Source organism: Heloderma suspectum, chromosome 6, assembly GCF_057233095.1.
Source record: "Heloderma suspectum isolate Gila_16-S chromosome 6, 16-S_ref, whole genome shotgun sequence".
NCBI lineage: Eukaryota > Metazoa > Chordata > Lepidosauria > Squamata > Helodermatidae > Heloderma > Heloderma suspectum.
In genome coordinates, this window is record NC_139463.1 from 125148926 (window position 1) to 125160184 (window position 11259).

Consider the following 11259-nt stretch of genomic DNA (forward strand, 5'->3'; position numbering starts at 1 on the left):
GTAGCGAAATAGACCCTCCATGTTCATGGGTGAGTCCACTTCTGAACGTCAGGTGCTAGAGAGCAAGAGCAGGGGAGGGCGATGCCCTGCTTCCAGGCTTCCCAGGTGCAGCTGGTGGGCCAGGGGGTGGACTGGGGGTAAGGAAGCAGATGGACCTTTGGTTTGATCCAGCAGGCCTCTTATGTTGTACATTATCAGCATGTGACTCAACCTCGTGCCCTCTGCCAGGACTGCACGACGGGAGTCGGATTGCTAGTCCCATCATTTCCAGCCAGCATGGCCATGGGAATGATGGGAGTTGCAGTCCGGCGCATCTGGAGGCACCCAGTTGAGGAAGGCTGGTGTAAACAAAAGGGGCTGACATCGCCTCTCTCTGCCTTGGCCAGGACAACTGCTGGGGGAAAGAATGCAGGGTAGAAGGAGGCGTCGTGTCAAAAGTGGCTCAGTTTGGGGGACAAAAGCACTTGGAGCCAGAGATGACTTTAAGATGATTTTTTTAGGCCACAGGAGATCAGGGGCAGGGCTGAGTGAGGCATTACTGGGGTCACTAGTAGCAGAGTTCAGATCTGAGGTTAGGAACACCGGAAGCTGCCTTGTACGGAGTCAGGCCCTTGGTCCCTCTAGCCCAGTACTGTCGACACTGACCGGCAGCAGCGGCTCTCCAGGGTTTCAGGCAGGAATATTTCCAGCCTGGAGATGCCGGGGATTGAACCTGGGACCTTCGGCATGCAAAGCAGGGGCTCGACCACCAAGCCACGGCCCTAGGAGTGGATGAGGTGGGGACGGGGAGAGGAAGGGAAATACCTACAGTTGCGTTCGTCGATCTCCAAGAACTTGCCACAGAGCTCCAGTTCGCGGGCCCAATCCGGCTCCGGGATGTGCTCCATCACCCAGCAGCGATGGTGCCATGTCCCGTAGGACTTGGGGTTCACGCGCAGGCAGGATTCCAGGAAGGAGAGCTCTGCCTTGCATAGGGCTTGCATCTCTTCCGGGGCCCTGGCACAGAGAAGAGGGGAAGCCAAGGTGATGGCGGGGCCACCACGTCTTGCGTCCGTAGCACCCTCACCCCCTTCCAACCTGCTCCCTCCTGCCCCACTCACTCCTCCTCCAGGTGAAGGAAGATCTCCCGCCGGAAGTTCCAGAGGGTGGCGAAGTCTGGATTGGCACCCAAGACCTGGCTGGTCAGCTCCAAGGCCTCCTTGTCCAGTTGCCCCATTTTCCTCTGAAGGAGAAAGGTGAACATACATGTGTATATGTCAAAGTTCAATTCCACACCTATCCACCACATTCCTCCCCATTTCCCCAACAGAGGAAGTACTTGCTCCCTTTCCACAGGTGCTGCTTAAGAGAGAGGAAGGTCGGTATCATCTGGTCTCTCCGCCCAATGCAAACGTCAAAGGTCAGGGATCAAAGTCGCCATACACCCCAATCACGCAATGCTCGCTCTGACTTTGGCCAAGGCCATGGGCATCCAGTCAGCTGGATCTTGTGCTCAATGTAATCAGCTTTCCCCAACCTGGTGCCCTCCAGATGTGTTGGGGCTACAATTCCTAGCACTGTTGACAATTGACCAGGCTGGCTGGAGCTGATGGGAATTGAAGTCCAAAACATCTGGAGGGTATCAGGTTGGGAAGGCTGATGGAAGTCAAGCTTCAGAGTGGTAAAAGTTTGCTCAAAAGTTTCCTCTCACTAAAGAAAGGTTCCATTCTTCTCCCCGCTTAAAGAAGGGGACCGAAAACACAGAGTCCATTCCGAACAACGTTTTGCTAAGGGTTAAAAGCCTTTATCATCATATTCACACACTCAGTTCAAGGAATAACAAACGGTAAAAGGTCAAAATCCCTTATGCAATAGTTGTATGAAATGTGTTTTGCCTTCAGCCTAGAATGAAGAGAATTCAGGAACTAAACTTTTGGCCTATTTCTTGACTAATTCATACACCAAACATCACGGGTCTAAGATTATTAATAGATCAAGAGTCAAATGTCATCTCAGGACAAAATGAAATGTACAAAGTTCCAAGCTGAATGGCAGGAGAGCAAAAGTCATTGTTTTATTTATTTCTTTACTTACAACATTTATAAACCACTCCATATCTTCTAAAAAAAGAACTCCATGCAGTTAACAAGGAAAAAAATCAAAATCAAAACAAAATACAACAGAATAAAAAAGTGTGAAAGTCAAGTTACGCCAATAAAACCGTGGCTGGGTATTCAGGAAAATCTTATTTAAATAAAAATGTCTTTAGCTGGTGCCAAAAACAGCAATGTTGGCACCTGCCTGACATTGACCAGCAGAGAGTTCCGCCGAGAAAGCGTCAGTCCACGACAAGCTCCGAATGGACTCAGAATGGACCTCAAGTCCATGCCAGACCACTTGGAGCGCCTCATCCGATGACCTCAATGACCAATGCCCTTATGAACTCCAACCCCGCATAAGGGCAAAGGTCAGGGTTCAAAGATCTACCTGGCCTTATGGTGGATGGCAGGGACACATCGTGACTCAAAGCGAGCCACTTCCAATATCCCTTCATTTTGGGAGGCAGAAGGAAGGTCCTGGTCCCCCCTTCCCTGTCCCCCACAACCTTTTTACCTTCTCAAAGATGGCTCTGGTGGCAGTCACATATTGGCGTAGCTTCTTCTCTCGCTCAATGCGCTTGGCTTCCGCCTGTTCTTCTGTTGTCTTCACCTTCAGCCTGCCGTGCTGTTGGGAGATGGGAAACAGGACAGAAGAAAGAAAGATGATCGAGGATGGAAGAACTGCTGTGTCACCTTTTCGGCACCAGTTTAAGACTGTCCACTGCTACCAGGCATTTGATGGCATATGATGGGGCATTCATGTCCGTTGTTTCTCTCAGGTACAGTCTCTTATTGTAAATGTTTTAGCCGTTTAAATTGTTTTAAATTTTGTATGTTAGAGATTTTATATTATGTTTTTATTATCTTGTATTGTGATGTGTATTTTTCGTGAACCACCTATTGGGCGGTATAGAAATGAAATTATTATTAATAACAACTTTGGGGAGCTGTATGGATGTAAAAAGGAGGGGAAGGGAGGAACAGCAACTATGACAATATAAAACCTACACAACAGAGAACACCTGGCAGGGATTGCCACTGAAGGGGGACACAGGCAGAGAGAACCACCCCTCACTCACCATGTTGACTGCACAGCAAAAATGGCTCCAAGGGGGGGAGATGAGGAGTTAACTATGTATCCTAGGAAATTTTAAAAAAAGAAGTTAGGCAGGGATCATGGTGATAATATACAATGTGGAGCTCGCCTTTAGAAGCAATTAATTTTTATTATTGTTACTCCATTTTCCTAAGAGCGTAAGGTGGCATTCATGGTTCTCTGCCCCATCCTTTTTATCCTCATAGCAACCCTGAGAGGTAGCCTAGGCTGAGAATGCCTGATCCAAGGTTGCCCTGTTTCATGGCCGAGTGGGCATCTGGATCTCCCTGCTCTGCATCCACCACACTCCCACCTGCTGCCCTCCAGAGGTGTTGGGACTACAACTCCCATCATCCCAGCCAGCAAACTGGTTGGGATGATGGGAGTTGTAGTCCCAACAACTCAGAAGGGCATTCGGTTGGAGAAGGCTGCGGTATCAGCACACCACCATTTCTCCTCTCAGGCCTTATTCCTCTTCTGTGTCAAGGGCCCAGCATGGGCAACAACACAACCGTATTTCGTGTTCTTGCATCCCTGTGAGGTAAGCTGGGCTGAGGTGACTCGCCCAAGCCCTCTCATGGGCTGGCCTCCTTTGGCAACTTCCAGGGCCCCAGAGACCCTGGCAGGGCCTGCTGCTACTGCCTGCTCTTTCCTCCCCTTCATGTTTTTTCTTTCTTTCTGGCCCAACACTCCAAGCAGCACCAGGCTGCTGAATCTAGCCCCTGTTTTAACTTCCCATAATGCCCCTGGCCTGGCATCACTCTGCAGTATTGTGGGAAATTAAAATGGCGGCTAGATCCAGCGACACAGCACTGCTTGGGGCGCCACTATCACGGCCGGGTAAGCTGGCCGGGGCCCACTGACAGCCAAGGGGGCCCACCACTGGTGACTTTGCTCAGGGGCCACTCAAATCTGGAGCAGGCCCTGTCGGGCAAGATACGTCATGCCATGCCTCCGGGGGATCCACCCAACCAGCCAATGTTTTCATGCCAACCCAAGCCAGAAGCGCTGCACGAAATGAAACCATTTCAGAAGCACTGCGTCCCTTTCCAGGGTCCAAAACGGCCCAGCGCCCACGCCAACCTGGAGCCCTCCAGACTTTGTGGGCTTCAACTCCCATCAGCCTCAGCCAGCACGGCCAATGGCCTGGAGCGCTGGGAGTTGTAGTCCAAGACGCCTCTCTTCCACCCTACCAATACCCCATTGCATCTCTCGGCCACGTGCCTCCCAGGGGTGTTGGCCATGCTGGCTGAGAATGATGGGAGCTGCAGGCCAACACCTCTGGAAGGCGCCCGGTTGGTGAAGGATGCATTATGGGATTGAGCAAGAGCAGTCACCTAGGAAAGGCTGCTGTGTGCCCCCTCCCAGCAAATCCTCGCATTCTCCCCTTCTCTCCTGCACGCACCAGGGCTTTCCTGAATAACGCACCGCCACCCAGCTCCCAGCATCAACCCGCACCCACTCCCTTACTCTTCCCCCTTTGCAGTGGTGAAATGGTCTCTTCCGCAAAAATTTGGCCGGGCTCCCAAAGGGCGAGACCATCCCAAAGGGGCCCGTGGGGGTGGGATCGGGGAACGACGCCGCTGGTCTACCCCACGAAGCCTCCAGGGGGCGATACCAACCAGCCCGGAGAGGAGGGGGGATGCGCGCAGGGTATGGAACCGTCCCGAGCCGAGTGGTCTCGTCCGCAGCGGATGTGGAAGCGAAGGTGAGCGCCTGTGGGCGACTCCAACTGGGGCGGGGCGAGGGGGGAGGAGATTCTGCGGGATGGAAATGGTGCCTGCCAAGGCCGCGCGAGGATCGTCGAGCTGAAACCTCCAAATGGGACAGAGCGCCCCCATTCTTAAAGGGGCAGCTTTTTCTCTCTTAAAGGGGCAGGTTCTCCCTTTCCCTCTCTTAAAGGGTAGGCGGAGGCCAAAAGACAGAAAGAGCATAAAGCAGAATAGTTTATTTATTTATTTGAATTGTTACATGTGTTTCATAGGAACTATTTAAAGAAAACTTTTAGTCTAAGCTATTTGCAGCTGGGGTAGGGTTATGGGTGGGAGAATATGGACCAGGACTCCTGGGTTCTTTTCAGAGAAGTGACAGCTAGTGGTTACAGCAGTGTACTGTGATCCAGGACTCCTGGGTCCAGAAGAGACTAATTAGCTGAGAATGATCAAAAGCAGGCGCCCTCTCTCTCTTTGTAACAGCCTTCCCCTCCCTGGTAGGCAACTCCCATCATCCCTAACAATGGGGCAAAGTGTTTGGAGCTGATGGGGTTTGTTTTCCGAAACATCTGAAAGGCGCCAGGTTGCAAAAGGCACATTAAATTATTGTTGCAGGTCGAGGGCTGGAACTTCAAATAGCTTCTGTCTTGAAGACTGGGAAGAGGAGAGGGGGAATAGGGCCCAGGGCTCAGTTTGGTAAAAGAGAGATGCTGGGTGTAAGCCTGCTTGACCGCCATCTCTCAGCACAGCCCTACGTGTGTTTATTCACACATAATCCCCACTGTGTTCAATGGGTTTACTCCCAGAAAAGTTGCATGGGAGGCTGGGTGGAAGTTATGCAGATGGAAATATCCCACTTTTGAAACCAGTTGTTGCATGCTCTCTCGTTCCCCCAGCAATTGGGGAGCTTTGGAGACAACGCTACTGAACTGAGCTTCCTTGCTTTGGATGAGAAGAGCACTGGAGATGGCTATGGGGTCTTTGTAATATTCCCTTTAGGGTGCAATCCTATGCATGTTTAGAGAGAAAAAAGCCCTACAGCTCCCAACATTAGGAATGCTGGGAGTTGTAGGACTTCTGCCAGTCTAAACATGCGTAAGATTGTGCCCTTATTTACACATAGACAAGCAGAGCATTGTGGGGAGTAAACAAGCATTCCTTACAGGAGATCGATAACCCAACTGCCAGCCTTGCATCAGATTCCCAGGATAATACTTGTATCCCACTTTTCTTTAAAACATCCAAGATGGCTGACAATAACAAGAGGGAAATACAACAGGGCACAAAAATAAAAGCAAGGGTAAATAATAGCAAGTTCAAACTACCGCACAATTGCGCTCATTTCACATGCCAGCAAGGTGATGCTCAAAATCCTACAAGCTAGGCTTCAGCAGTTTGTGAACCGAGAACTACTGGAAGTACAAGCTGGGTTTCGAAGAGGCAGAGGGACTAGAGATCAAATCGCCAACATTCGCTGGATCATGGAGAAAGCAAGAGAATTCCAGAAAAACATCTATTTCTGCTTCATTGACTATGCTAAAGCCTTTGATGGTGTGGATCACAACAAACTGTGGCAAATTCGTAAAGAGATGGGAGTACCAGACCACCTTACCTGTCTCCTGAGAAACCTGTACGAGGGTCAAGAAGCAACAGTATGAACCAGACATGGAACAACCGACTGGTTCAAAATTGGGAAAGGAGTACGACAAGGCTGTATATTGTCGCCCTGCTTATTTAACTTATATGCAGAGTACATCATGAGAAACGCCGGGTTGGATGAATCACAGGTCGGAATTCAGATTGCCGGGAGAATTATCAACAACCTCAGATACGCAGACCACCCTAATGGCAGAAAGCGAAGAGGATCTCAAGAGCCTCTTGTTGAGGGTGAAAGAGGAGAGTGCAAAAGCTGGTTTGAAACTCAACATTAAAAAAACTAAGATCATAGCATCTGGCCCCATCACTTCCTGGCATATAGAAGGGGAAGAAATGGAAGCTGTGACAGATTTTACTTTCTTGGGCTCCAAGATTTTATTTTCTTGGGCAGACGATGACTAGAGCCATGAAATTAAAAGACGCTTGCTCCTTGGGAGGAAAGCTATGGCAAACCTAGACAGCATAGTAAGAAGCAGAGACATCACCTTGCCAACAAAGGTCCGCATAATCAAAGCTATGGTTTTCCCAGTAGCAATGTATGGCTGTGACAGCTGGACTATATGGAAGGCTGAGCGCCGAAGAATTGATGCTTTTGAACTGTGGTGCTGGAGAAGACTCTTACGAGTCCCCTGGACTGTAAGGAGGTCCAATCAGTCCATCCTCAAGGAAATCAACCCTGAGTGCTCATTGGAAGGACAGATACTGAAGCTGAAGCTCAAATATTTTGGCCACCTAATGCGAAGAGAAAACTCTCTGGAAAAGACCCTGATGCTGGGAAAGACTGAAGGCAAAAGGAGAAGGGGACGGCAGAGGATGAGATGGCTAGATAGCATCACCAATGCAATGAATATGGACTTGAGCACGCTCCGGGAGAGAGCGCAGGACAGGAAGGCCTGGCGTGCTATGGTCCATGGGGTCACGAAGAGTCGGACACGACTGAACGACTGAACAACAAAAATAATAGCAAAGCAAATGTCAGATTCTCTCTGTAAATAAACTCTGCACATGCTCAGAGGCATTATCTCTTCCAGGACATTCTGCATTCCAGAACCAAGCCCAATCACGGAAAGAACGCTCTGTGACTAATAATGCTGTAAATTAAGAAAGGTAGGAGAAGAAGTAGGGGAGAGGTAGGTACTCTCTTCTCTGAAATCCAAGTGCTCTCCAATGGTCTGAGTTTCTGTTGTCCCAGTTTTCACCCAAACTTGCTTCCATCTCTGGTGTGACACATGAATGTGACATTGTAATTATTCATAATTGTTGGTTTCAGTGGGTGGGTGCTGGTGTTGCACTTGCCATAAAAATGTTGAGTCAGCCTGAAAACTTTAGGCATTAAAAATAAATCCTGTTTCCCTTTTTTCAGTCTCTCCCCCTGACCTCTTCAGAGAAGGAACTGTGAGCTATACCAGCATTCAAGAGAACCATGAGTGTTCATACTTCACATTGCTCAATTTTAGGAGAGATCAAGAGTACCATCTTTCCAAGTTACACAGCATTCTTCCTCAGAGGCTCTTCTTCCTGGAAGATGTGTTCTCTGACATATGGAAACTTGCCAGCATTGTCCCTTTAACATTTATCATCTGAGGCTCCAGTCCTGTACCCACTTACTTGGGAGTAAATTCCATGGAACTCAATGGGACTTAATTCTGAGTAGAAGACATTATGCTGTATCACCTTGATCTAATATTATTTGCAATCATCGAAGGACTACTGTTAAAAAGAAGGAAGACTCCAGCTATGTGGATGGAAGCCCTGGCTTCGTTAACTCTGCTTCTACTTGGTTATAAAACAATGTAAAAGAGGTGGTGTGGCATCAAACACACCTCTAGGTATCCAAGATTTCCCATCCCAGGGAAATTTGGTTCAGGTCTAGGCCAGAAGGAGCGGGAAACAAAGGAGGTGACATGTGGACATGAATTATATTCCTTTGGTTGGGAACGCCTGGCAGTTGGATCTGTCAGAGCCCTTTTACTGAAGAACTTGACAGCCTGCAATTATAATTAATATTTTTTTTTATTCTGCTCCTCAGCCAAAAAAGGCTCCTAGAGTGGCTTACTATCAATCAGCAAAAAAGACATCCCTTGCTTGCAGGCTTACAATCTAAGGAGACATGCCACACAAGGAAATAGGGATGAGGAGGGCTGAGGAAAAAAATCAAGGGCACAATCCTATGCAGGTTTAGACAGGAAAAAGTCCTACAACTCCCAGCATTTCGCAGCCAGCTACGGGAGCAGGCTCTCATGTTCCCTCTGAATGTTGGGTGGGACCTCTACTTCAGATCCATGAACTGTTTCTTCATCCGCAAATAAGGGTAGCCAGTGATGTGAGTTTTCCAGAAAATTTTGAAACAGAAAATGTTGTCCTGCCCTGGGGATCTAATTTCATATGTTTATTTGAGTTACATTTAGTAAACAATGTTTAAAAAGCAAGTCATGTTCATTTTATGTGCTGTGTAAATCTGAAGCCCCCCCGCTCCCCCAAACAGCCTAAAGTACTTGAACTGAAATATTTGATGAGGGAAAAATCCAATAACATGTTTTTTTATGTTCAAACAAATTCAAAACTTTTCTTGAGCATTATTTTTATTGGAAATTTGTAAATATTTTAAGAAACAACTCAGCAATGTACCTTTATTATTTAGATTTTCATGGGGGGAAACTGAAGGTGCTGAAAACTGTTAATATACTAATTTCATATACTAATTTTAGCATGCCTGAAGACCAGTTTTGGGCATAACTATATTGGTTTCCTAGGGAAAGTGACATGAAAAGTTAATTACAATGATTTCAGATTTGACTAGTGCAGTGTCCATTCCAGTCACTCGGTTTGACTTGTAATGTGTTCATTTGTTCTGTTACTAATTCATTTTATGAGAGTGTTTCTAAAAGTAGAAAAAAATCCATTTAAAAAACTGTGCCTTAGAAGCATTCTACAGGTGGAGCCTTTCTTGGCACGCAGATGCACAAACAAGAAAGCTTCTCCTGTTGAATTTAATTTAAAAGACACAGCGCCTTCATCATACTCAGTTATAGCAGTCAGGGAGATCCTGATGGTTATAGTTTTATTGGGTTAATTTAGACTCTGTAAAAAGGTTGTGAGGTGCAAAACCTCAGAGGCTTTGTGTAGTTTTCAGAGCTAAACAGCAGGGAGAATTTAGTGATGTACTCTGCGTATAAGTTAAATAAGCAGGGCGACAATATGCAGCCTTGTCGTACTCCTTTCCCAATTTGGAACCAATCGGTTGTTCCATGTCCAGTTCTTACTGTTGCTTCTTGACCCTCGTACAGGTTTCTCAGGAGACAGGTAAGGTGGTCTGGTACTCCCATCTCTTTCAGAATTTGCCACAGTGTGTTGTGATCCATACCATCAAAAGCTTTAGCGTAGTCAATGAAGCAGAAATAGACGTTTTTCCGGAATTCTCTTGCTTTCTCCATGATCCAGCGAATGTTGGTGATTTGATCTCTAGTCCCTCTGCCTCTTCGAAACCCAGCTTGTACTTCCGGTAGTTCTCGGTTCGCATACTGCTGAAGCCTAGCTTGTAGGATTTTGAGCATCACCTTGCTGGCATGTGAAATGAGCGCAATTGTATGGTAGTTTGAGCACTCTTTGGCATTGCCCTTCTTTGGAATTGGAATGTAAACTGACCTTTTCCAGTCTTGTGGCCATTGTTGAGTGTTCCACATTTGTTGGCATATTGAGTGCAGCACTTTAACAGCATCACCTTTTAGGATCTTAAATAGCTCAGCTGGAATACTGTCATCTCCGCTAGCTTTGTTGTTAGTAATGCTTCCTAAGGCCCACTTGACTTCACTCTCTAGGATGTCCGGCTCCAGCTCAGTGACCGCACTATCATGGCTATCAGGGACATCAAGATCTTTCCTGTATAAGTCTTCTGTGTATTCTTTCCACTGCTCCTTAATCTTATTTGCTTCTGTTAGGTCCCTGCCTTCTTTGTCCTTGATCATGCCCGTCTTTGCACAAAACGTTCCCTTGAGATCTCCGATTTTCTTGAAGAGATCTCTAGTCTTTCCCATTCTGTTGTTTTCCTCGATTTCTTTGCATTGTTCATTTAAGAAGGCCTTCTTGTCTCTCCTTGCTATTCTCTGGAACTCTGCATTCAGTTGGATATATCTTCCCCTTTCTCCCTTGCTTTTCACTTCCCTTCTTTCGTGAGCTACTTGTAAAGCCTCATCAGACAGCCACTTGGCTTTCTTGCATTTCTTTTTCTTTGGGATGGATTTCGTTGCTGCCTCCTGAACAATGTTACGGACCTCCCTCCCTAGTTCCTCAGGCACTCTGTCTATCAGGTCTAATCCCTGAAATCTATTCCTCACCTCCGCTGTATATTCATAAGGGATATGATTTAGGTCATACCTGAATGGTTTAGTGGTTTTCCCTACGTTCTTCAATTTAAGCCGAAATTTTGCAAGAAGCAGCTCGTGATCTGAGCCACAGTCAGCTCCAGGTCTTGTTTTTACCGACTGTTTTAGAGCTTCTCCACCTGTGGCTGCAAAGTACATCAGCAATCTGATTTCGATATTGACCATCTGGTGATGTCCATGTGCAGAGCCGCCTCTTGTGTGGATACTACCCGATAACGGTGCAGGAGCCTTCTTGGGACGCTTGTGGACCTAGCAGATGCTAGACTGATGTTCATTAAACTAAGCAAAAAACAATCACTGTTTTCATTTGGCTCTGAACCAGTTCTGACCTACGT

The 11259-nt window shown here is 47.3% G+C and overlaps 1 protein-coding gene across 4 annotated transcripts in view; it reads right to left on the reverse strand.

Annotated features, from left to right (window-relative positions):
* RABGGTA (Rab geranylgeranyltransferase subunit alpha) overlaps window positions 1–4969 on the reverse strand; it is a 34837-nt gene extending 29868 nt beyond the window's left edge. The window contains exons 1-5 of one of the 4 annotated variants that reach the window (XM_084806598.1): window positions 4797–4969; window positions 3158–3218; window positions 2593–2703; window positions 1101–1222; window positions 809–996 (exon numbers count right to left, since the gene is read on the reverse strand). In XM_084806598.1, the coding sequence (XP_084662724.1) occupies window positions 809–996; window positions 1101–1222; window positions 2593–2703; window positions 3158–3160 (424 nt within the window). In that variant the 5' untranslated portion in view covers window positions 3161–3218; window positions 4797–4969. Of the gene's footprint in view, window positions 1–808; window positions 997–1100; window positions 1223–2592; window positions 2704–3157; window positions 3219–4511 lie in introns of all 4 variants that reach the window. The other 3 variants (XM_084806595.1, XM_084806596.1, XM_084806599.1) reach the window with 3 other exon arrangements.
* Window positions 4970–11259: the final 6290 nt, after the last annotated feature.